The sequence below is a fragment of the Pelodiscus sinensis genome, chromosome 2 (assembly GCF_052426305.1).
Source record: "Pelodiscus sinensis isolate ZL-2025 chromosome 2, ASM5242630v1, whole genome shotgun sequence".
NCBI classification, from domain to species: Eukaryota; Metazoa; Chordata; order Testudines; family Trionychidae; genus Pelodiscus; species Pelodiscus sinensis.
The window spans coordinates 120,150,468-120,176,402 of record NC_143053.1 but is presented as its reverse complement, the minus strand read 5'-3'; the positions used below and the strand labels follow the sequence as shown (position 1 = coordinate 120,176,402).

Sequence of the window (25,935 nt, the reverse complement as noted above, 5' to 3'; positions counted from 1 at the left end):
AAGCGACTGGGGCTTTTCAGTTTAAGAAAGAGGAGACTTAGGGGGGGACATAAAAGGTATATAAAATCATGAGTGGTGTGGAGAGGGTGAATAAAGAAAAGTTATTTATTAGTTCCCATAATAGAAGAACAAGAGGACACCAAATGAAGTTAATGGGTAGCAGGTTTAAAATTAATAAAAGAAGTTCTTCTTCACACAGCGTGTAGTCAACCTGTGGAACTCCTTGCCAGAGGAGGCTGTGAAGGCTAGGACTAGAACAGAGTTCAAAGAGAAGCTAGATAATTTCTTGGAGGTTAGGTCCATAAAAGGCTATTAGCCAGGGGATAGAAATGGTGACCCTGGCTTCTGTTTGTCAGAGGCTGGAGAGGGATGGCAGGAGACAAATCGCTTGATCATTGTCTTCGGTCCACCCCCTCTGGGGCACCTGGTGCTGGCCACTGTCGGTAGACAGGCTACTGAGCTAGATGGACCTTTGGTCTGACCCAGTATGGCCATTCTTATGTTCTTATGTTCTCTGTTGGTTAGTCACAGTCTGTTTCCCTATATTGTACAAATTAATTTGGACAAAATGTTGTCTAGAGTTGTATCCAACTGTTTAGCTATTGCCAACTATTTTTCTGTTAAAAATATTAGCAGCACATGACTATAAAAGATGTGTATGCAGAAACATACACAATAGCTTCCAAAACCCATTGCATGTTGTATGAAATGCGCAGTTATGCTCATTGTGAAAAGTTTTGTACTTAGCTTTTCCTTCTCTCTATCAAGCACAGGGCTGGCTTTAGGATGCAGGGGGCAATGCTTAAGGAATATCCAAAAATGGTCTAAAATTATAATGTAAAGCCAGAGTCTCCTTTACCTACTCCTCTATTTCTTCTTCACATGTTTTTCTTCCCTAGATCATAGAAATATAACACATCTCACTTGTTTCCTATATCACTGCAATCAGGCTACAATCCAAGCAAGGAGTCTCTGAAGATACAACCAGACTCAGGCCTCAGTCCTGAAATGAGCTCTGCTTGAACAGATTTTGGTTCACATTCAGAGCCCCATTGACTTCAAAGAGCTTCACAGAAGTCACTGCAGGTCTGGCTCTTGAGTTTTCATATGAAGAGTATCTTGGTTTTGCGATCAGGCAATGTTGGCAATGGCAACAGATATGGGATGTTAGTCTTGTCAAGCAACATAATTAAAATAAACTTTTCATTATATTTAACTGGACACCAAGTTCCCCGAAACACTTGCAAGAAACTACAGTATGATGGGACATTGACGTGACTAAATTACAATAATTTCATCACCACTCTAGAGAGTGGGTGGAACATTATGCTCAGCGAAAGGAAAAGACGTGTATTTTAGCATCTCCAGAGTTCACTTACTCAGCTGCTCAGAGTTCACTTACTCAGCTGTTCACTTAGTCTCTGCAGAGAAGAAGGTAAACAATTTTTAAATAATTGTGTTTTTAAACTATGGACTGTGATTGGGGAAGAAAGCTGTTTTAAAAGCAAACTTGTAAAATTAAAGAATTGTGTATGTTTTCAAATTAACCATTGTTTCAGAGTGGACGGCAGTTTGATCTTTTAGGTTATTCATCTTTGGAGACTCAGGCAACAAAAACACTATGGCTATGTCTAGACTGCAAGCCTCTTTCGAAAGAGGCTCTTTCGAAAGCATCTTTCGAAAGAGCCTCTTTCGAAAAAGAGCGTCTAGATTGCATGGAGAAATTTCAAAAAAGCGGCTTGCTTTTTCGAAAGAAAGCATCCAGTGAGTCTGGATGCTCTCTTTCGAAGAAGCCCTATTTACATTGAAGAATGCCTTCTTTCGAAAGAGGAACTTTCAAAAGAAGGCGTTCTTCCTCGTAAATTGAGGTTTACCGCCATTGAAAGAAAAGCCGCGTTCTTTCGAATTAATTTCGAAAGAACGCGGCTTGAGTCTGGACGCAGGGGAAGTTTTTTCGAAAAAAGGCTACTTTTTTCAAAAAACCCCTGAGTCTGGACACAGCCTATGAAAAATAGGTTGCGTGATATAATTTGTATGCATGTATCTGCATGTGGTATGCTGAAGTGATAACCCACATTTGTCGACTTCCATGGCACAATGCAAATCCTATTTCCTCACTTCAGCTTTTGGAGAGCTATCAGTGAAAAGTAGGAGAGTTGAGTTTTTCAGTATTAGTTGGGAAGATATTGTTTGTTCTTGAGGTATGAGATTTGGCATTGATATTTGGATTACACTTTAATGTTTGATAGAGCTCAGGATAGACACAGAGGGTATGTCTACACTGCACTCTTATTTCAAAATAAGCTATTCCAAAATAGTTATTCCAAAATAGCATATTTCGAAATAGCACGTCCTCCCTGCAGGGAAGCCTCAAAATTAGTCCAAAGCAGGCTTCCCTAATCTGGATGTGCTATCTTGATTTAGAGCCCCTGGAGCCACCGAGGAGGCGTAACTTAGAAAGGCTCGGGTGAGGGGCTATTTCAAAATAGTAGCAGTGGAGCAGCTACATGCCTTATTTCGAAATAGCTATTTCAGAATAGGCATTATTCCTTGTAGAATGAGGTTTACAGGCTTCAGAATAAGCTGTCATAAAATGGAAAATGGAAAATTTCAAAATAATTTTGAAATAACGGAATGGCTATGTAGACGCTCGCATTATTTCAAAATAACACTAGTTATCTCAAAATAACGGTGCAGGGTAGATGCACCCAGAGGTGTATATTTTATATATAAACTACAAGATTTACCTGGCATTGCTGGGGGTCCTTAACTCAAATAAGTTTTGTTTTTCTTCATTTAAATTATTGTTCTAGGGTGGGGCTAGGGATGAGGGGTTCATTATGCAGATAACCCTGGATAGAGAGGACACCCTCAGCCCTCTCTCACTGCAGCTGCTTGAGGCCAGATGAGAAGCACCTCTCCATGGCCTCTGAAACTGCAGTGGGCACAGCCAGGGGAGGGGTGGCATGTCCCCTGCCTGGGGGACAGCTAGACAGACAGATACACAAACAAACTTTTGAAATATATAGTAGATAGCTGTCCCTTTGTCTATCCCTGCCCTCAGCTGGCCAAAAGGGGTTATAGTCCCAGTCCTCATCTCTGACCCCTTGCTGCCTCCTGTGGTCATTCTGCAGTGCAACTGTCCCTCCTGCCAGATCCCCTCCTCTTTCCATTTTATAAGAAATAGTTGAATTCCAGGCATATCCCATTGTCCTGGCACAACCAACCCCCTTGTTTTAAATTATGGTAAGAGGAAGCTGCATACCAAATTCGGTGGTCCTAGTTCTTACCATTTAGGAGCAGTTCTTGAAGAAATGGACTCACAGATGGACGGACAGACAGATAGAGAGATATGCATATTTCGAAAAAATATCTAATATGTAAAATACAAAAGGTCTTCTTATAGGAATAAGGTCAGAAAGCAGTGGGAGGAATGCATTCCAAAGGCACTAGTTTCTAATTAATGGAACATTACCATTTGCGCTAGCAAAGAAAAGAATTAACATTTTTTAATTATATAAATTGAGGGACAATTGCCTAAGACTACTCATAAATGCAATGTCACAGTTGGAAGCATCCAAGTTTCCTGACTCTTAGCCAAGTGCCACATCCACTGTTCTGATTGAAATCTTGTACAGCAGCAAATGAGAAATCCATGATAGGTCTCTTTAAAGACTGCATATGTGGCTGAACCCTGCTTGGTTTGCTCATGCCTCTAGCTCTATTGGATGGGACACATCTTATAAATAGGACAAGTAGGTTTATGGTGAAGTCTATAAAAATGGGAGTGCTAGTGATAATGATTCTCACAGTAGGAATCTATCTGGCCCAGAACTAACACAAGGGGACATAGGAGTCCACAATTCATATCCCATCCCAGTCCCAACAATAACCAGTCTGACCCTATAATATATGTTGGGTCAGGATCCCTTCCCTCTGAGCTTTGCTGGGTTGTATCTATAGCTAGGTACAACATTTGTCACAACAGCATTTGAAATGGAGTTCATCTGCTTTCAAGTTTGCAAACTTTCTGTGAATTGCACCAACATGAAAGGAACGAATTTGTGTGAAATGCTGTTTGATAGAAGTGTCTGAAAAAGAAAACAGTCATTTTTTCTCAAATTCACATTCAGAAGGACACGAATGAGAAACAGAGTGCTCATGGATTAAACAGAGAACTGGGAGCTACAAGATTTTGAGTTTATTCCCTCTTCTTTTAACACCCTGCTAATATTTAGTTACAAAGTAGGTAATTATTCACATTCCCAGTTTATAACACAAAATAACACAAACTCAGGCACAGATTCTCTGCTGGTATAAATGGTCACAGGTCTATTGAAGTCAATGGAGAAAGATGGTGTAAATTATCTGTAGATCTGCCGCATTGTGTCAGTACCAGGACTAGAGTTGGAGTCTGTTAAGCAATCAGTGTGTTTAGTCAGATTGATTTGTCTGGGAGACAGTACAATCTATTAGTCACCACTCTTTACAGTTTTGTCTGAGTTAAGGGGTATGTGTTAACTTAAAATGCTACAGCAAGAGGGCTGCTGCTGCAGTATTTCAGAATAGATATGACCTGTGTTGATGGGATAGTTTCTCCTGTGATCATAGGTAATCCGAATCTCCTAGTAGTGCTGTCTACACTGGGATTAGATTGGTGTATTGTCTTGAGACATCTTGGGCCTGATTTTCAACAGTTGAGCAGCCAGAGTGCAGGTTGAATCAGTTGGAGCAGCAGGGCTACATCTACACTGGCATGATTTTGAGCAAATACTTTTAACGCAAGAGTTTTTGCGTTAAAAGTATTTGCGCAAGAGGGCGTCTATACTGGTCCAGGACTCATCGTAAGAACGATGCGCTTTTGCACAAAATCTTGCCAATGTAGACACAGCCCAGGGCTGTGTCTACATTGGCACCCTTTTCCGGAAAAGGGATGCTAATGAGACATATCGCAATTGCAAATCCGCGGGGGATATTTAAATCTTTTATTCCTACTTGAAAGTAAGCCCTTGAAAGTAGGAAGTAGGAATAAAAGCCCTCGAAAGTAGGAATAAAAGATCCTCCGGAAAAGGGTTTATTTTCCGGAGAATCACGTCTAGACTGGTGCTTTTCTCCGGCTTATCCCCAAGACGGAAAAAAGCGGCAGCCATGTAAATGCAAATGCCGCGGGGGATATTTAAATCCCCCGCGGATTTGCAATTGCGATGTGTCTCATTAGCATCCCTTCTCCGGAAAAGGGTGCCAATGTAGACATAGCCCAGGTGTTTAGCACCTCAGGGTTGCTGATGGTGGAAAATAGTCCCAGCGTGTCTCAGGTTGGACACTCAAAGTGTGAAGCACTCATAGTCAGTTGCCACTTTTCAAAAAAGTGGCCTTAATCTCACTGAATTTCTAGTTCCCTGGATGAAAAAGAGGTCACAAGGTTAATTTAGCAGAGGTGAAACTTGAAAATACACATCAGAGCAGGTGTCCAAAATCACAGCAAGTTAGATAGAGCTATTCAATCTCTTTTCCTCCCTGAATGTATACAATCCTAATAAAAAAAAATAAACACTGCTTACTGAGATTTTACACAGAAAGGGCTTTTCAAGATTTCACAAACTTCTGAAAAACTTAGGCTGCTAAATTTTGAGGATTCAAGGTCAGGCATAACTCATAGGAAAATACTTGGACAAGTATATATATCTCTTTCACCCACCACAACACTTCATGTGAACAGGGTCATTTATATGAGCTTTTTCATTCTCCTTAGCACAGGAAGGATACCTATCTTTTGATGTCACCAAATATCCTCTTCCTTTCTTTAGGAGGAACAAGGGAGCATTAATAATGGCTTAGTGAGAGCAGACTGAGACAATACAAACTGCCCTGATCCGCTGCACACAATGGCTATGTCTAGACTGGCATGATTTTCCGGAAATGCTTTTAACAGAAAAGTTTTCCGTTAAAAGCATTTTTGGAACAGAGCATCTAGATTGGCATGGACGCTTTTCCGCAAAAGCACTTTTTGCGGAAAAGCGTCCGTGCCAATCTAGACGTGCTTTTGCGCAAAAAAGCCCCGATCGCCATTTTCGCGATCGGGGCTTTTTTGCGGAAAACAAATCTGAGCTGTCTACATTGGCCCTTTTGTGCAAAACTTTTGTGCAAAAGGGACTCTTGCCCGAATGGGAGCAGCACAGTATTTCCACAAAAAGCACTGATTTCTTACAGTAGGAAGTCAGGGCTTTTGTGGAAATTCAAGTGGCTAGTGTAGACAGCTGGCAAGTTTTTCCGGAAAAGCGGCTGATTTTCTGCAAAAACTGGCCAGTCTAGACACAGCCAATAGGTTTCAACTTGCTTTAAATCAGATTAAATATACAATTATACTCAATAATAGTTGGAATCTCTCTTAGCAAACAGCAGACAGCTCCTTTCATATCTTTCTATTCTTTGTATAATTTAGTTTAATATTTTTACTATCATAATTTTTTTCGGGCACAGTTTTTACCACTGTAAGAGTATATGCTGAAATGTCATATACATCTACTTTAAAACAAAACATTTGATAGAAAGGCTTGCATAAGAAGATATTCTCCCTCTTTAACAAGGGCATGGAAAAAAAATCTGTTACCTCCTAAAGGGTTGTAGCTAGGTTATTCTTTCCAAAACCACTTTTTGCCAAGTAGCTATTTGCTTTTCTTGCAAAAATCAGCAATTGACAGCCATTTTCAGAGTATCTCTGATTCATATTAACAATCAAAACGCAACTGTGTGCTAGGTTTCTGTATTTGTACCAGGGAAATTGTTTCCTGGGGAAAGTATACCAGCACTGCCTTTTCCTGAGTGCTCCTTTTGAAATTTTCTGATTCCATTTTGAGATTAAGTGCAGTTTGAAGTTTTTCTTATTTCTAGATATCAACATTATGTAAATTGTTTTCTCTATATAACACAGGGCTTTCCCCATGTACAGAACATTTGTATCTTGATCCATGTTCTGGGCTGGCCACCCAGAAAAGGAGAAATGAAGAACACTGAACACCAGCTTAGTTAAGTCTGAGGCATAGCAGAGAGAATGATCAAACCCACCATATATGAAAGAGCTCAAGCTACATTTTATCATCAAAGAAGATACCAGTAGATATCAATTCAGATCTAAGGTGAGATCAGTCATGTGTACTACAGACTGAGCAATAATGAAAAGCCTTCTGAGAGCAACTCGAAGATATTCAAATTGGTCCAAAGCCCAGTAGTGTGTGTGTTCAAAAGCGTCAGAGGGGTAGCCGAGTTAGTCTGTAACAGGAAAAACTTAAAAAACAACAAATAGTCTAGTAGCACTTTAAAGACTAACAAAACATGTAGATGGTATCATGAGCTTTCGTGGGCACAACCCACTTCTTCAGATGACAGGAGTGTTGGAAGTCCAGATCCAAGAATAAATAAGGGGAGGACAGGGGCAGGGTAGTCTAGTAGCATCTCAAAGATTAAATAGTTACAAGAGGCTGATAAGAACCATTAGTTAGCTCTTGGAAAGGAAGATGACCAACACCAGATTCTACATAGACATCAAGAACCATTAGCATCTTCATTGTTTGGTTGGTTGATAATGTGCAAGCCATCTGATATCACGATTCAAATAATTAGTATAAGAATTAAACTTATGAATGAAGTTAAGCTCCAATCCTTCTCTGTGTATTTGGCTTGTGGGATTGGTCTGAAACAAAACAGTGACTTGGAGATCCATTAATGAGTGTCCAGGACGATTAAAGTGATCTTCAACAGGTTTTTGTGTGTTGCCTTTTTGGATATATGATTTGTGTCCATTAAATCTTTCCTGTAGAGACTGTCCAATTTGACTGATATACGTTGCGGTGGGGGCATTGCTGGCATAGATCATATCAGAGGATGTGCAGTTAAATGAGCCTGTGATTTGGTGGTTGATGTGGTTGGGTTCAATGATGAAAATGCTTGTATAGATGTGTGGGGTGAGTTGGCACCAGGGCTGATTGCAGAGGTTATTTAGCAACTTTTTATTGCCATTTGATAACTAAATGTTCCTCCCCAGCCTTGGCTCAGAAGCCTTTTACATCATTGACTCAAAAATTGGAATATTAACCATATAGCAATAAATGTTTCTATTATAGGTGGTTGCCTTATGTTCACGATCAGCATCCAAAATAAAAATTGTACCAGCGTTATGCTATTTATAGCTTAATTGGATCTTTTTATTCCTCTTACCTTCTGCAATTTTATTTTTGTATATTATTTTATGAACTCTTTTAAAAATGCAAATCGAATTTTGGAGACTGGTGGTTAAATCTGTACTTTTTATTACTGCATGATGATTTTAAAACTTGGATTGCTCAGTTATGGCTAATTGCTAAGAAGCCATATTAACAAGAGGGATTTGACTGGTAAATTGCTTTCTCAGAAAGGTGTCTCACCACATCCCTGTTTTGAGTGTCCCTTTTGAGCTTATTTATTAACTCCTCCACGTCAGACTTCTCTCCTGAGCCTCTGATCTCTCACTCTGTCTTTCTGTTTCTCTCTCTCTCTCTTTTCCTCCTCCTACTGCCTCCCCCTCTCTCTCTTTCACTTCTCCTCCCCCTCCTGCCTCTCACTCGGGGAACCATGGAGCCCAAATGGCCATTTGGGCTCCGCACTGCCCGTGCTGCATGGAGGGTGCGGAGCCCCGCCCCCCCTTTCCCTCCCACCGTGGCATTAAGCTGACTTCTGTGCCGCTCAGCCAGGCCGCTGCGAGGGAGCAAACTGCGCAAGCGACCTTTTGGGCCCCGCACTCCCCATGCAACACGGGCCTCCCAGAGGGAACAGCCAGCATTTCAGCAACAGCACCGCCCAGAGGAGGGCAGCATTTCAGCGTTACAGACTCACAGACACTGGGCTACTATATATATGATTCCATTTTGAGGTAGTATTGGAAATATTTGATTTTTTTCTCATTTCTGGGTTTAATTGGGCCTCAGTTCTGTTCTCAGTTACAACTCACTGATGTAATTCAGGATTATGTAGATGAGGCACACACTTTAATTGTTATGAGGCTGTAGTGAGCTAGTAGTCGTTCCTGACATTGCTGAGCAAAGTACATTATTCTCTTCTTTTTGTTTCTTGTTTCTAGCCTGCTGTGACTTCACCATGTGCTCAATTTCTCAAGCAATTACTGAGATGGGCCTTGATCTTTACAAAGAACTGAACAAAAATGCTGCTAACAAGAACATCTTCTTCTCCCCTATGAGTATCACTACTGGCCTGTCTATGGTCTTGTTGAGTGCCAGAGGTAACACTGCTACTCAGATAATAAAGGTAGGTTCAACAAAACACAGTTTCAGGCTGTTGTATTTCACATGCTCTTCTCAGTTAAGGCAACTATTAAAAGCATGGTTGGTGGGTGAAGGTAGAGCTGGGGGCTTGTAGAGCCCTGCCCCTTCTGCCTAAGGCCCTGCCACGCACGGGTGCCTAGCCCCCATGCCTTGCTCCTCAGGGGCAAGCCTCCAGTGGAGCCCCGGAACATGGGGAGGGTTTGGCAGCATGTGGCACCAGCCTCCCCAGGCCCAGGGCATGGGAAGCGATGTCCCCAGCCTCAGCGCTGCAGAGGAACTGCTGAAGCAGTAGAAGTTCTGTGGGTGGAAAGAGGGTGGGGCCTTGGCTTTCAATTAGGAAAGGCATTGCCTTCCCCTACCTCCTCTACCCACCACCCATGATTAAAAGGTACAAAAAATGTGAGAACTGTATAAAAAGTGCATTTGCTAGGGACAATGCAGAATTTAGTAAAGAAACGTTTTCAAAATTGCCGCATCATGGTTTTTATCACCTGCCTATAATGTCTGACTGATGATAGAGTTAGGATTCAGTAGCATTGAATGAAAATGGCAGCAGCTTATAGAATTTTGTGCTGCATATCAACTTTGTGTTACAAATACCTATTTTTGTGGCAAACCTCAGCATAAAGTATCCTGGCAGCTGGAACACTGACACCAAGTTGATATGGTGCTAACAAAGATGTGATCTTCAGTATATTAATAACACTCGTTCAGACCACTTGCTGAGTATTAAAAGAGCAAACACACAGCCTAATTTGATATCTAAAGCTTAGAAAGAAAGTTGTACTCAAACAAATGTTCTGAAAATATGTGATCCTAAACTACATGCAGAGTTTCACAAATCCCTTGCTCAGTGCTTACTTAAAAACGCTGATGTTGATGCAAAGAAAATCTGGAAATCTCTGCAAAAAGAGGTTTGCAAAATTGAACTTAATATATTTGGTCTTAAAAAAACAGGGAACAAGACCAATTCAAACATTCTGAACAGGAGTTGCAACCATTAATTCAAGCAAAGAAAGAAGCTTATGCAAAACACACTGAGAAGCCAACACCTTTAACTTTTGAAAACCAAAAAGCAAAAGGGGCAATGCAGAACACTTTGGGGAAAACGAGCTAACAAGTTCTCTGCCACAGTCCTAAATGCTTTGCTATGGAGCCACTGCCCTGGGAAGCACAAGGGAAAGAATGTTTGAGTTGACAATCGAGTCTAGAGATGGGCATCACAGAATATGATAAACAGTGGCTCTCTACACTTGAACAAAAAGGCAGAGTAAAAAAAATGAGCAACTAGCCATGGCCAACAGGAAAACACCTTTTTTTGAATTCGATGCAATAAAATTTATTTGTCCAGAATTGGCTTTTATTAATAAAAAAAAAAGCTGCCACACTCAGCTGTGACTTCACATCTGCAATAGCCAAACGTCTATACAGATGGACGTGGCCTTTATATTAGTCCAACAGCTCCTTGTGAAGTCAAAGAGAGCTGCAGAAGTCTACCTCTCTAAAAATCAAGTCCTTGAGTATAAACATTAAGGTTTTCACAGTTCATCAGAAAGTCAGAAAAGATGGAGTTTAGCTTGCTAGTGCCTCTTTATTTTTTCACGTTGAAACATTGCCTAAGACTCATCCTTTCAGAGCATCCTTCAAACTTCCTGTCCGCTAGCAAAATGAGAAGAGAATGGTCAGAAATGGTCAGCAAAATGGTCAGAAATCAGTATTTTTTACCTCTCTTAAAAAAGTTTGCCTTTTCATCCAAAAACCAAAATGTGGTGGCCAAAAGCTGCTGCAAAACTAAACACATTTGGTTAAAAACTTCTGAAAGACCAAAGAAAATTACGTTTGGTTCACTGATATCAAGATTAAACACACTTTTGAAGAAAGTAAACACTTATCACAAAATTTTGTTTAACTGTGACCCACCCCCCTTTTTTTGTTTTTAGGAAAAGTATCAACTAGCCCTTTAAAGGATGCCCATATGTTTAAACTATTTACCAATAAGTGGCTGTAGTATGCCTTTAGAAATATGATAGCATGAATAAAATGTTGTGCTGGGCTGACCCTCAAAAAGAAAAAATGAATTTTTGTGCTGTATTTGCTTATCAGTTCCCCTTTTCCTTGAGATGATGGTCATCCTAGAGAGTATGAAACTAAATATGGGAGAGGGCCTCTTTCTACTCTTACACCAATGTTAATTTGAAATAGTTACACTATAGTCAGTGGATTTACATTGTTATACTACTGATGTGATATCAGAATCAGGCAACCAGTGTATGAGTCATTTCTTAGTCCCAATCTTAGATTTGAAGAAAAATTCAGAATAAAACTATGGAACATTCAACTACTTAAAAATTAGGCTACCAATTAAGAACAATGGGCTGCCTCCTCCGCTGTTTTAAATTGGTAGAGAACCATTCCAAACAGTTTACATCAATTCAGATCTGATCAAGTAATTAAATCTAATTAGAAGAAGACATTGAGAACCATAAAGGTAGGAAAGCCATTCTGACATGCAGAAGTAACTAGCAAAATCCTAATACAACAGAAGTAGAAAGGCTTGGTTTCTAGAAATTCTATAGTATAGATCCTTTAATTATCTTTACCAATAAGAGTTTAGCACAGATTTTCACAGATTACTAAAAATAGGTTTGTAAATCCATATTTACACATCTAAATTGCTGAGTATCCACAAATCCCACCAAAGTCAAGAGAAGGTTCTACAGATGATAAAGATGTGGACAAATTAGAGAGAGTCCAGAGGAGAGCAACAAAATAGTCAAAAGGCTTAGAAAACCTGACACATAAGGAAAAGTTTAAAACACAGAGCATGTTTAGTCTTGAGAAAAGAAGACTGAAGGGGGACCTGATAACAAGCTTTAAATATGTTAAGGGCAGTTATAAGAGGATGGTGATCAATTGTTTCCCTCTCCATTGAAAGTAGAACAAAAAATAGTAGGCCAAAGCAAGGGAGTTTTCGGCTAGATATTAGGAAAACCTTCCCAACAATCTGTCAGAGTTGTTAAGCTCTGGAACTCACTTCCAAAGGAGACTGTGAGATCCCCACATTGGAGACACAAAAGCAGAGAAGATGAACATCTGTCGGATGGTCTAGGTTTGCTTGGTCTTAGCTTATTGCTGGGGGCTGGATTAGATTAGTGCAGGGGTGACCAACCTGTGGCTCTTCTGAAGTTAATATGCGGCTCCTTGCTCAAGCACTGACTCCTGGGCTGCAGCTACAGATGCCAAATTTCCAGTGCTCAACTCCTGGCTCCGCCTCCTCTACCAAGAGTATTGTGCCCTTGCTCCTTCCCTCCCCCACAAAGCCTCCTGAGAGCCATGGAACAGCTGATTGCAGTGGGCAGGAGGTGCGGGGAAGGAAGAGGAGGCACTGATCAGTGGGGCGGTTGATGGGCAAAAGATGCTGGAGATGGGAGAGAGGCATCTAATGGGGACAGCTCACAAATTACTGTAGTTCTTTGGCAACATACATTGGTAAACAGTGGCTTCTTCTCAAGCTCAGGCTGGCCACACCTGGATTAGTGTTTCCCAAATGTTTTGATATCAGGGAACCAGCTTGCTGCCTTCTTAAACTGTATTAGGGAGCTCTGAAGGACTGGCACTGATCTACAGATAGGTTGAGCAACTTTGGACTAGATGACCTCTTGAGTTCCCTTCCAGCCCTACATTTCTATGACTGGCATTCTTAGGTTATATGTGCAGAGCCTGATTGCTGCATGAATGCTTTCTCAGGGCAGAGCTGGCTCTCTTTTCACCCACCCGATGGCCTTGACAGAAATATATTGAATATGCTTATATAAAACAGAGATGGAGATCCAATCTTCCCCAGAAAGGGGTAATATCTCCTCTCATTTCTGAATTCAAATGTCAGTCTTAAATCAAGATTCCTACCTGGAACAATTTTAAGATGAAAATTTTGTTTTCCCGTGCAAAATGACTCAGTCTGTGTGAGTCTATACTGCATCCGTAGCTTGAAATTAGCTACACAATTTGAGCTACACAAATTGCACAGCTTATTTTGAGTCAATTTCGAAATAGCTTAATTCCTCGTGGAATGAGGTTTACAGGGACATCGCAATAGCGAGCCCATTATATTTCAAAATAACGGGCTTGCTGCTAATATGCAGAATTGCTATTTTGGGATACTTAGAGTATCCTGAAACAGCACTGCGGTGTAGATGTAGCCTTAGAAACAATCTACTTATAGCTGAGAATGTAAAGTAGAAATAGAAGTATTTCTGAATCATCAGAACAAAAAATGTTTAGATTGACCTATAATTATATATATAATTATATATCTAAAATTTTTGAACCCACAAGCAATATATATATATATATATATTTTTTGCTTGTGGGTTCAAAAATTTTAGATATAGACATTTTGTCCCAATTTGGGACTAGAAAAACTCTTAAAACCTCAACTATTTTGTCAGGACAGGAAAACTGTTTCCTGCTCAGCTGTATTTAGTATTGTGACAGGGCGACCCCCGCCCGTCCCTGGGACGCCGCCGAGCAGGCGTTGCTGGGTATAAGGGGGGGGGCCCTACCGGGGATGCGCGGCGTGCACGCGGGCCGCTCCGGGGCAGGGAAATCGGGCCGCCCGCCCCCCAAGCGGCAGCGAGGTGGCAGACGGCGCAGGGATAGCGCGGGCGGCGTTTCCCCGCCCTGAGTGACAGGGGAGCCGGCCAATCAGGGGACCGGACGGGCGACAGGGGTAACGCCCGCCCGGTGACGTAGATGGGGGCGGGAGCCCAGCGGGGAGTTTAAAAATGGAACCCCTTCCGCTTAAGGAAGGGGGGGAGAAACGCGCGGCGGCGAGCAGGAGGGGAGGGTTACAAACAGGGAGGCGGAGGTCGTGAGAAAACCCCCCCCGGAGTCCAGCCCCGGTAGCCACCCCGGCTGTGGAGCCAGCCCAGCGCAAGATGCGGGCGTACGGGCGCCCGACCGCCAGACTGACGGACGAATCAAAGGTGACCGCCCCGAAAAGGGGGTGGAGGGGCACCTGAGGAGGGAGAGGAAGCAGCCCAGGGCAGAGCTCACTTGAGCTGGCGGGCTGACGCGTTACGGCAAGGAGCCCCGTCAGCCGGACCGGAGCTAACTACTTCCGTGTCCTTAGGGCCCTGGGCTGGGGCCCGTGAGTGAGGGTGGGCCCGGGCCCCCCTTTCCCTCCCCCTCCGTAAGGGGGGGAGAAGTGTATGGTTAAAGGACCGGCCGTGCGGCTGCACTGAGCACGGCCGCCAACCCGAATCCCTCGCCTTGAAAGTGGGAGGACTAGACGTTGTGGGGGCCGAGCCCACACGGGACGTGGGCAGGAGCCCCGGAGACCCGACGGGCTCGGACAGCCCCTTGCTACAAGTATCTAGGGTAACAAACATCTTAAGATAAGAGCCTTTCTGGGACATGCATTTACAGTGCAGTAACGTTACAATTCCAACCACAGGTTCTTCATTTGAAAGACGCTGCAGGAAAACTTGGAGCTGGGCCTGTCTCTGAAAGTGGGTTGGCTGGGGCTGAGCCAAAATATCCCAGTGAAGGGCATCATCAACGTCCTCAATTCCCAAAGGTATTTCTTCCAAACAAGAGAGAGTAGTGTTTTCATAGCTGTGAGTGGAACTGCAGGCTGTACAATGGCCAATACCAGTGATTAGATTCGTGGTGATCATAGGCCACTTTAGTATACAGTAAAACGCCAATAGTCCGGCACCCAATTGCCCGGCACTCCCGATACTCCGGCATCAAAATGTCAAGCGCTCCCATCCAGCTGATTAAAAAGCTCGCTGCTCAGCGCACATGCGGGCTATACCCAGACCAAACATAAGGTTGGAGGGGGGAAGGGATTGGGTTACAGCATGGAGAAAAGTGTTTTGCTTCAGGGAAAGGGAAAGGGAAGGGGGAGGGGGATTGGGTTACAGCATGGAGAAGAGTGTTTTGCTTCAGCTAAGGGGAAAGGAGAGGGGAGGGAGAGGGAGATCGGGTCCTAGCCAACTGTTAAGCCGTGCAGCTTTACTGGGACCTCCTGATACTCCGGCATATCCAATAATCCGGCACCACCTAGGTCCCAAAAGTGCCAGATTATCGGAAGTCTACTGTCATAGGAAATACTTGACCTGGAGGTCACGATTGATTTATTAATAGCCCAGCCATGGAGGAATCAATGGAGACATACGTACGCCCCCATCCTCCACACTATTCTAAGAGCCCCGGGGTGCAATTCTCCAGCTTGTACACACTCAGGGTTGCTGACAAGGGGTGGCGGAAAAGGGACAGCTGCCCAGGACCTGGTGATTAAAAAGGGCCCAAGGCTCTCTGCTGCTGCAACTGTGGCCAAACCCCAGACCTTTGAAATTGGAGCCCAGGTGGCATGTGTTGGGCAGTGCTGAAGGGCTGGCTGGGAGAAGCTAGTCCCTAGCCCACCACATCAGCCCAAGGCCCTGTGCCAGCCCCCTCCGTCTTGCCCAGGATCCCGGCAATTCTGTTGACACTGCTGTGTACACTTACCCATGCTCGCTCTCTCAGGGGAGTGAGTATAAATAACAGTGTGACCACAGAAATATAGGTAGGGGCAGTGGAGACACTGCTGAGCCATGCTGAGAACATGCACACCGGTTTTCTGGCAGGCTTGTACTCCCTGCCGCTAGCTGTGCTACGGCTGTTATGATACTGTTTCTCATGCTAGCTCCTATGGAGAGAGATACTCAAACGTCAGTCCTGTTACTTAACTTTTACACAAGTTAACAAAGAGAAAATGAAGCATCTTTATTTCCCCCTTGCTTGAAGCCTTCTCCTTCACAATGTGACTCAGTTGGAGGGATCCACACAGAGTTCCAGGCGCTCCTTTCCCAACTGAAAAATCTCAACAGGAGCTATGTACTGAGTCTGGCCAACAGGCTGTTTGCACAAACAGGATACAACTTTCACCAGGTAAGTTACACGTGTCTGGTCCATAGAAGACATGGAGTTAAAGCTCAACTTGACACCACAGGATTGCCAACTCTTGTGATTTTTATAGTAAGTTTCCCCATATTTGGTGTTATCCTTAAAGCCATAGCACTTGGACATACGTGATTGGGTTTATTTTGTTGTTTTAAGCAAGCGTCTAGTCCTGGAAGTTGCAGAGGAAAGTTTGAAAACATGACCTGAGTATACCCTAAAGGCTTAGAAACCAGGAGGCAAAGAAAAAAATACAACATTTCTATTAATTAAAAAAATAAAGATTGGTGGAAGTTGGCTGTCTAGCACCTCTTTGTTCCTTGAGAAATCTTCCTTAGGGTTAGGAGACTTTTCCTTTTTTGTTTAACTACATGTTAGTTGGCTGAATGCACAAGATGCTCAACATAATAATAACACCAGTAACTTTCTTTGTTTGATCTAAACCAAATTTTTACTTTTATTGTAATTCTCCATGAAAAATCGCCAATGTAATACATGTCTGTTTCATGATTTAGTTAGGCAGTAGCTCTGGCTAAACGCTCAATGAATAAACTTTTAGTACTTGTGTCAGTGCAAACTTTAGTTTCCCTCTCAAATTTGACCCTGAACAAAATAATAATAAAAAGCATGACTTTTTTCTAAACGTCTTGAGTTAATTAATTTTCTTTTGGAGGATCTGATTTATGGATTACAACATTAATCATTATAATATTAAAGTTAAAGATCTTTATTTTACTGTACAGCAATATTTAGACTGCACTAAGGAATTATATGGAGCAATGCTGCAAACAGTTGATTTTGAAAATGCAACAGAAGCAGCCAGACAGACGATAAATGTGTGGGTTGAAAGGCAGACTCAAGGTAAGAAAGCACAGGTCCAATTTTTGTTGGTTTTTCTTACTGTTTCATCAAAACAAGAACCAGGATTTAAAAGCAAAATCCTGGGTGTGTAAGTCCTCAGCTAAACTCTCTCTATATATGAAAAACTTTTTCTGCGGGACAGCAGAGTGAGGTCATGCATCACTCTGCATCCTGCTGCCCCTTTCTCTGCCCTCAGCCACGTGGCCTCCCCTCCCATGCTCTGGGGAGCAGAGCCATGTAGCCTCCCTCCTCCTCTGTGCATGGGGCTGGGGAGAAGAGAACCAAGGCTGCTCAGCCCAACCCCCTGGTATGGTGGCCAGAGCCAGGCCTGGCTGCGGAGAGGCCTTGGCCCAGCCCAACCCCCCAAAGGCCGGGGGCAGGGCTAAGCCTGGTGTGCCTTGGCCTGGCCTTCCCTGGCCACTGGGGTCAGAGCCAGGTCTGGCTTGGAGCACTGAGGTTGTGGCCTGGCCTTATGTGGCTGCCAGGAGCAGAGCTAGGCCTGGTGCAGCTTAGCTTGGGAGAGAGGAGGTTAGATTTAGGCTGCAAGAAGGGGTGGGGGACGAAGGAGAAAGGGCCCAGGCTGGTGCGGCTGCAGCCTGGTCCTCCCAAGTGGCCGGGGGCACCAACCCCCGTGAGAGGAGGGTCGGTGAGTGCAGCGAGTAGGGGCACAGCCCCCTAGCACTTCTAAATTAAACATATGAATTTGCTATCACATCCTTATTTTTATAACACTGCCTTCATATCCTGGTCAATGGCAAAAAATATGAGTCACTTCTACAGTGCTAGGGGAACAAATGGAGACAACAGAAGCCGCAGGTGTGGCTGTGAAGAGGAGTGAAGCCAGAAAACAGGAGGAGATAGATCAAGAGTCTGATTATGTGGGAAACAGAGCAATGCACAGGGGGACGGACGATGTTCTAACTGCTAGGGAGGGTCACATCACAAGTAACTTACATTTTCCTTTCCCTTTGCCATCCTCCTCAAGAAGCCAAGTATGATTAATGATCTCTTGCACACTGGCTTGAATGAAACATGAGACACATTCCCTTTACCAGTGCTGCATTCTCACCTAGACAGTCAAGCTTTGAAACTTTCAAGCTGAATAGGAACAGTATGCCTCAGGGGACTGATTGTGTGTTATAGACCAAGACTGTGTGTCTTGGTCTTTGTAACAAAAAAAGTCACGAATAACAAGTCATCCGTTGATCAATGTCCAGAGACCCACAGGGAAAGAATTGTAGTTCTCAATCAGGTTCCTAGTAGGAGAGCCTGACTTTCAAAAGCAGCCTCACAATGCTGGAGATGCATGCTCGTGCACAAAGCCAGACCCAAGGATTGTGCACCATTCAACTCCTACTTCAGCCCTCAGAATGGATGTAAAAGACAACCTCAATTACTACCAAATCCCCAGAGCCATTCTGTCCACATTGGACTAGAAAAATACAACTGAAATGGTACATGTGTATGCTTTTGCGGATGGTCAAGAATGTGATGGGTTTGGTGAGCTATTTACTTAATCCTTCTACATCAGAGATGAATCACATTAGTGGAAGTGCAATAGTGAAGCTTACAGTGGAGCTGTCTGTTTCATTGATGTCCTGTGGATGAATAGGAAGCATTAATTTGCAGAGCCAAGTACTAGATTTTCACCATGATAAATTAATCTTGCAAATAAATATCTATATATTAAAATCCATGTAGCTTGATTTTCTCTGACTGTTATTAAGGTAAAATCAGGGAACTCTTTGTTCCTGGGGTTATTGACTCAAGTGCTGTGCTGGTGCTAGTGAATGCAATCTACTTCAAAGCAACCTGGGAGTACAAGTTTGAAGAAAAGAACACAATGCCGACAAAGTTTTGGATAAACCAGGTATCATAGGAATTCTGTTTTCTTAGCTTTGTTTTATCTTAAGCACCTTCAACCGTGTCACAATGGGGCACAATGTGGGACTCTGCTACCATATGAAAGACTAAAACTTCAGGGCGGGGGAGTACAGATGTCTGGGCAGGGCCCTGTGGATGTGGTAGGCTCAGGGCAAGAGACTGGGTGTGTGTGCAGGAATCAGGGTTGGGGTTTCAGAAGGGGATCAGGGGAGGGGGCTGGAGATGGGGGGTGAGAGGGAGGGTTGGGAGGTGAAGAGGGGCTCAGGGAAGGGGGTGGGTGTGCAGGAATCAGAGCAGGGGATTGGGAAGAGGAGGAGCTAAGGGGATAGGGAGGGAGGCTCAATGAAGGGTTTAGGGATAGCTGTCAGCTTCTCTTCAGGGGCGGTCTGGGGTGGCGAGGATCACACACCCAGCCCACTGACTTGTCCCTAGGGCAGGGGGGTCTATGCACCCCTATGCACCTCTGGCTTCTTCTGGGGCTTGTCAGGAGGGGGGGGCTGCACACCCCATGGGAGGAAGGGGAAACTGGTGCTTGGGGGCTGAGCTGTGGCTCCTACGGGGGTGGGGAGGGTGGCAGAGCTTCCTCTCCTGTGTCTGGCAAGGGTCTTTTTCTCCACCCTCCCTGGTCTGATGGGGACCTTTTTCTCCCTCCCAGTCCAATGGGGGGTCTTTTCTCCCCCTCCTGCTTTTGCTGCAGCCAAGAGCCAGGGGTGAGAGGTTTGGAGCAGGGTGGGCCACTTACCATGTTGGTGGCCACCAGACCAGGTGACTCTATTGTTGGTGCAGCTGCCCCAGGTCAGCACTCTGCAGCATAGCTCTCTCCCATGGTCACTGACCCCAGTGGTCACTATGCATATAGCTGAGCTGTTCCCCTGATCAGTTTCTCCCTTTCCATGTTATGGAAAACAGTCCCATTCTAATCAGTTCCTATTTTCCTGCCACAACCAAACCCTGACCTTACCTTTAAGTAAGGAGAAGAGGAAGCTGCATACTAAATTTGGTGGTCCCAGTTCTTACCATTTAGGAGGAGTTCTTGAACAAATGGATTAACAGGTGGACATATAAACAGACAGACATTTTTAAAATATATAGATAGATCTCAGGGATGTTTTTCAGTAGAGTCCAATAATCTCAAAGTAAGTGAAGAAAACTAGAGCAAAACTGTAGCAAGATCAGATGCTCAGTACACTACAGAGCAGACTTGGAACATGGTATACACAACAGGATACAGATTTCTTTATTTTTAACTACAACAGCAGTTCCCTTAGTCTATGATCTTGGAAAGATTTACACATTTAGGTAATTTGAGCAAAGAACTTTTGACTCGGGGAAGTAAATTGAGCACATACACAAGGTCTGAGCTTAGACTTCAGAATCTTAAAACTCAGTCCTGTGGCTTTCCTGTGTTTGGAGCTGGTTACACCAGATAAATGCCAGAAACCTAGGCTATGTCTAGACTGCAAGCCTCTTTCGAAACATACTTTCGAAAGAGCCTCTTTCGAAAGAGAGCGTCTAGACTGCAAGCGGAACTTTCGAAAAAGCAAGCCGCTTTTTCGAAAGGCAGTCTGGATGCTCTCTTTTGAAAAACCCCTGTTTGCATTCAAGAACTCCTTTTTTCGCAAGAGCACTTTCGAAAAAAGGCGTTCTTCCTCGTGCAATGAGGTTTACCGCCGTCGAAAGAAAAGCCGCGTTCTTTCAATTTAATTTCGAAAGAATGCGGCTGCAGTCTAGACGCAGGTGAAGTTTTTTCGGAAAAAGGCTACTTTTCCCGAAAAAACCTCTGAGTCTGGACACAGCCCTAGTGAATGAAGGTTGGGATTTAGACATAGTTACACTATAAATGCTGATATAAATGTCTCATTCTTTCTTGTGTTTAATGAATAAACTTTCAAATCTAGAATAAATGCTTTTGGGTGATTGTCAAGGATCAGAGTAAATCTAAGACAAGTGGGGAAAAAAACCTCAATTTGATGCATCACTGTTGGACAGTGAAAGCACTGATAAACATTATCTCTTTTGGCCCTTGAAATCAATTCAGTAGACCCATAGACTTTCAATGATACTGATGCCTGGTCTACACTATAGTGGAAGGTTGAAGTAAGATACACAAGTCCAGCTACATAAAGGCTGTGTCTACACTGGGCCACTTATTCCGGAAAAGCAGCCGCTTTTCCGGAATAAGCTGCAAGCTGTCTACACTGGCCCCTTGAATTTCCGGAAAAGCAGTGACGATTTACTGTAAGAAATCAGCTGCTTTTCCAGAAAAACTATGCTGCTCCCGCTCGGGAAAAAGTCCTTTTTCCGGAAAACTGTTCCGGAAAAGGGCCAGTGTAGACAGCACAGTAGTCTTTTCTGCAAAAAAGCCCCGATCGTGAAAATGACGATCGGGGCTTTTTTCCGGAAAAGTGCGTCTACATTGGCCACGGACGCTTTTCCGGAAAAAGGGCTTTTCCGCAAAAGCATCCTGCCAATATAGATGCTCTTTTTCTGGAAATACTTATAACGGAAAACTGTTCCGTTTTAAGCATTTCCGGAAAAAGGTGCCAGTGTAGACACAGCCAAATTGTGTAGCTGGAGTCGATGTATCTTACATCACATTTTCACACCGTTCACACAGTGGGAGGCTGATAGGAGCAAGCACTCCCATCAGCTTCCCTTACTCCTTTTAAGGAGTAAGAGTACTGGTGCCAGCGGGGGTGCCCTCTGAGTTGAATGTAGTGGGAAGATTGAGCGGGGCAGCATTGATTTTCCATTTAGTGTAGATGTGCCCTTAGGCTCCTAAGTGCCTTAATAATTTTGAATACGGGATTTAGTACCCCAATCACTTAGCAACTTCTGAACATTTTACTCTAAGTTACCATTTCCAAACCACTTGTCTATCATCTATGTTAGGTCCAACTTCTTCCCTCTCTTACAACACTTTAAATCTGGACTAATTCCACTGAAGTCAATGGAATTTCTCTGGAATTACATCAATGCAACAGAAGCAGAATTTGGACTTTGCATTGGAACTCAGCTATCTGACGTGTTGTGACCCTCACACTAGATCATTACTGACCTCAGTAGAGCATTTGCAGCATGGTTTGAGATCCAGGACCCAGATCTTTAGAGTGACAGTCTATGGTATTAATCTACTTCATTCCCTTGTTTTCTTCAGTTTTCTGCTCCTTTTGATTGTCAAATAATAATCTCATTTTAAATACTACCTTGAGCTATGCTCTGAATGCCTTGATTTATAGTTTACAAGGGTATGTCTACACTACCCTCCTAGTTCGAACTAGGAGGGTAATGTAGGCATACCGCACTTGCAAATGAAGCCCGAGATTTGAATTTCCCGGGCTTCATTTGCATAAGCGGGGAGCCGCCATTTTTAAAACCCCGCTGGTTCGAACCCCGTGCAGCACGAACCTACACGGGGCACGAACTAGGTAGTTCGAACTAGGCTTCATTTGCAAGTGCGGTATGCCTACGTTACCCCGCTAGTTCAAACTAGCGGGGTAGTGTTGACATACCCCTATATACTAATATAAATGATTTATAAAGTATTTAGCCTATTTGCAATAAATCTTCTGGTGAACACTTCACACTGATACTGTATCGTTTATTTAAATGCAGAAGGGCAGTGTCAGTTGTATTTATATATCATTTTCTTTTAAACAGAATGAGAGCCAATCTGTGCAGATGATGTATCAGAAAGGCACATTCAAAACTGCCCACATAGAGGAGATGAAAGCTCAGATTCTTGTGATCCCATATACTGGAAAATCACTGAATATGATCATACTGCTACCTGATGAAATCACTGGTCTGGAACAGGTAAAAACATTATACCACTGAACATCTGGGAAGTAGGCTGAGCTTTGGTTACTTAATAATGTTAAAATATTTTTATCTGAATTAAACTTGAATAAAGAACTAAACTCTTCTGAACCTCTAAGTTCATTTTATCATGTACCTTTATCTCTCTTTTTGGGCTGATAGGTTGAAAGCGCAATGACTTATGATAAATTAACACTCTGCACTTCCTTGGAAAGCACGAGAGAGAGGGAAGTGGAAGTATATTTGCCACGATTCAAACTTGAAGACACCTTTGAGCTCAACTTGCCTTTAAAAGAGTTGGGGATGACCGATGTCTTTGAGGAATCAAAAGCTGATCTCTCTGGAATGGCTCCCTCCCCACAGCTATATCTGTCAAAGGTTGTCCACAAGGCCTGTGTGGAAGTTAATGAGGAAGGCACTTTGGCAACAGCTGCTACAGGAAGTGTTGTTGTTGACAAATCCTATCCACTTGGTGGCTCATTTATGGCTGATCATCCTTTTATTTTCTTTATCCAGCACAGTCGCACCAACACCATACTCTTTCTTGGAAAATTGTGCTCTCCTTAAGATCAAGGCAACTTTTTACCTTCGTAAGGCATAGACAAAAGCTCATGATGTAATCATAAAACACTATGACAGGTTTATTTTCTTAATACTTTTATAATCTTTTAAAATACAAGTGAGGAATATTGGTGATGGCTCTTTAGATCCTCTCTGTAGAGAGGAGAGAACTGAGGTCTATTTCAGGGCACAGGACTCTTCCACAAAACAGAATTATTTTCACTAACATAGGTTGGCAGTTCGGACTGAGTTCAAACTCAAGAAGTATTTGGCTGACCATCCTCATGCCGCTGATCACTGTAGTCATAATGGAGTCTTACTCTAGGGGTTCTTAAACTGGGGGTCAGGATCCCAAAGTGGATCCCCTTTTTATTGAGATGGCCAGGGCCAGCATTAGATTCCTGCAACTCAGGGCTGAAGCTGAGGACCAAACTCCCCCACACAGGGCAGTGGGGCTCAGGCTGCATCCCATATTACCCCTACCTGGGGTAGCAGGCCTCAGGCTCTCCCTTCCCTATCTTTGGAGCCATGTGGTAATTTTGTTGTCAGAAGGGGGACATGAAGTTTGAGAATCCCTGTCTTACTTTGTTAACCACATATTGTCCATGCATTAGCTCATGTGGCACCTTTGAAGTAGGTCTTTAATATCGTGGACTAGATTCTTGGCCCCAACCAAGAACACAGCATTGCAAAGCAGTTAGATAGTTGACCTGAAAGTACAGCCAAGGACTCCTGTTGCCACGTGTTCCCTCCCTTGTTCACATATGGTACATCTACACAGCAAACACACACCTGGGTCTGGCCTGGATCAGCTGACTCAGGTTTTCAGGACAATTAGGCTGCTGTTCAGACTTTTGGGCTCTGGCTGGAGCCAAAGATTGGGACCCTATGAGGGAGTAGGTCCCTGAGCCTAAGGCTACATCTATTCTGCAGAGCTTTTGTGCAAAAACTCACAGAGCATCCACACTACAAGGCTGTGTCTAGACTGGCAAGTTTTTCTGGAAAATCATCTAATTTTCTGGGAAAACTTGCTAGCTGTCTACACTGGCTGCTTGAATTTCTGGAAAAGCACTGACGATTTAATGTAAAATCATCAGTGCTTTTCTGGAAAAACTATGCTGTTCCCGTTCGGGCAAAAGTCTTTTTCCGAAAGACTTTTGCCCGAAAGGGCCAGTGTAGACAGCATGGTAGTGTTTTCCACAAAAAAGCCCCGATCGTGCAAATGGCGATCGGGGCTTTTTTGCGGAAAACCGCATCTAGATTGGCCATGGACGCTTTTCTGCTAAAAGTGCTTTTGTGGAAAAGCATCCTGCCAATATAGACGCGCTTTTCCGAAAATGCTTTTAACGGAAAGCTTTTCAGTTAAAAGCATTTTCGGAAATTCATGCCAGTGTAGACGTAGCCCAAGTGTGTTTTGTGCAAGAAAAAGTACAAAATATTGTCAGAAGACAGAGCTTTTTGCACAAGAGTTATTCTTCTTCCTACGATGAATAAGCCTTTTTGCACAAGAGCTCTAGTGCAAAAAGGCATGTGTGGATGGATAACAGGGTTTCTTGCGTTACCCCCTATCAGAAAAAGCACAGGTGCTCTGATGGCCATTCTGTGAATGGCCATTATAGCTTTTTGCACAAGAGGGTCCATAGCAGCATGGATGCGCTCTTGCGCAAGAACTTTTTGCAGAAGATCTCTTCCACAAAAAGTTCTTGCGCAAGAAGCCTGTAGTATAGATGTAGCCTGAATGTCTACTCAGGAAATTTTAGCCCCATAGTTTGAGCCCAAGTCAGGTGACATGAGACAGCTGCAGCTGTGCTGCTGATCTTCTATTCCAGTGCAGATGTATCTCTGTAGAGTATGGTGGGGTTAGAGAAAGGAAGAGTGACTAGCATTTCACTGATCCTATTCTCTATATTTTGTTGTTACTGCAGCCATTCTAATCCAGAACAGTGGGTCGGGTGCTTAACTCATCATAGGGGCTGTTTGATGCCCCTGCAAGCCCAGTATCAGAAGTAGAGAGAGAGTTGAGAAGGGTCACATTTCTCTCACATTGCTCCACTTTCTGCACCTGTAGGCCGAGTTTGAACTTGTCACAAATGACAGACCAGCCCTGTAATTTCTCTTTTCTGTCCTAATATTCATGTGCAAATGTTTCCTTACATCAAATAACAATGTATCTGCTGGTAAATGCACCCTTCCTATAATGATGGGTTTTGTGCTATTTTACATTACATTAAAAATCAATTGTATATAACATTACCCCTCTCCCTTTTCTTTTTTACACATAAAAGCACAGCATTTCAGCTTACAAAGGTTTGCACAGGAGAGTGATGCAGTGTGGCTTGGGTTTCTTATCTATTTGACATCTGAATTCTGTCATGTACCTGGAATATTGTTTTACATTATTGCAGCACATAGGCCCCATATAACAACTGCAGTTCCTATCACAGGGCAGCTCAGTGGCTCCCCAGGGTAGCATACTGCCTGGCCAGTGCATGTGGTCTCAGTGTCACAAGCACACACTAAATTGTTACCCTCTCTCTGTGTGCATTTAGTA

The 25,935-nt window shown here is 43.4% G+C and overlaps 1 protein-coding gene across 1 annotated transcript; it reads left to right on the top strand.

The window, feature by feature from the left end:
* Nucleotides 1–1,323: 1,323 nt before the first annotated feature.
* Nucleotides 1,324–25,590, top strand: LOC102447340 (serpin B11-like). The gene is made up of 8 exons (XM_025184532.3): nucleotides 1,324–1,435; nucleotides 9,113–9,297; nucleotides 14,770–14,892; nucleotides 16,107–16,250; nucleotides 17,003–17,120; nucleotides 18,848–18,990; nucleotides 22,665–22,820; nucleotides 22,986–25,590. Exons 2-8 carry the CDS (start codon nucleotides 9,130–9,132, stop codon nucleotides 23,388–23,390), a joined length of 1,257 nt encoding a protein of 418 aa, XP_025040317.3. The 5' UTR covers nucleotides 1,324–1,435; nucleotides 9,113–9,129; the 3' UTR covers nucleotides 23,391–25,590.
* The last annotated feature ends 345 nt before the right edge of the window (nucleotides 25,591–25,935 follow it).

Excerpts from the sequence above, each read along its gene's own strand:
- LOC102447340 (XM_025184532.3), top strand. The coding sequence starts at position 9,130 with ATGTGCTCAATTTCTCAAGCAATTACTGAGATGGGCCTTGATCTTTAC. Across the intron at positions 14,893-16,106 it reads AACGTCCTCAATTCCCAAAG|CCTTCTCCTTCACAATGTGA; the intron begins GTATTTCTTCCA and ends CCTTGCTTGAAG. Across the intron at positions 18,991-22,664 it reads CAAAGTTTTGGATAAACCAG|AATGAGAGCCAATCTGTGCA; the intron begins GTATCATAGGAA and ends TCTTTTAAACAG.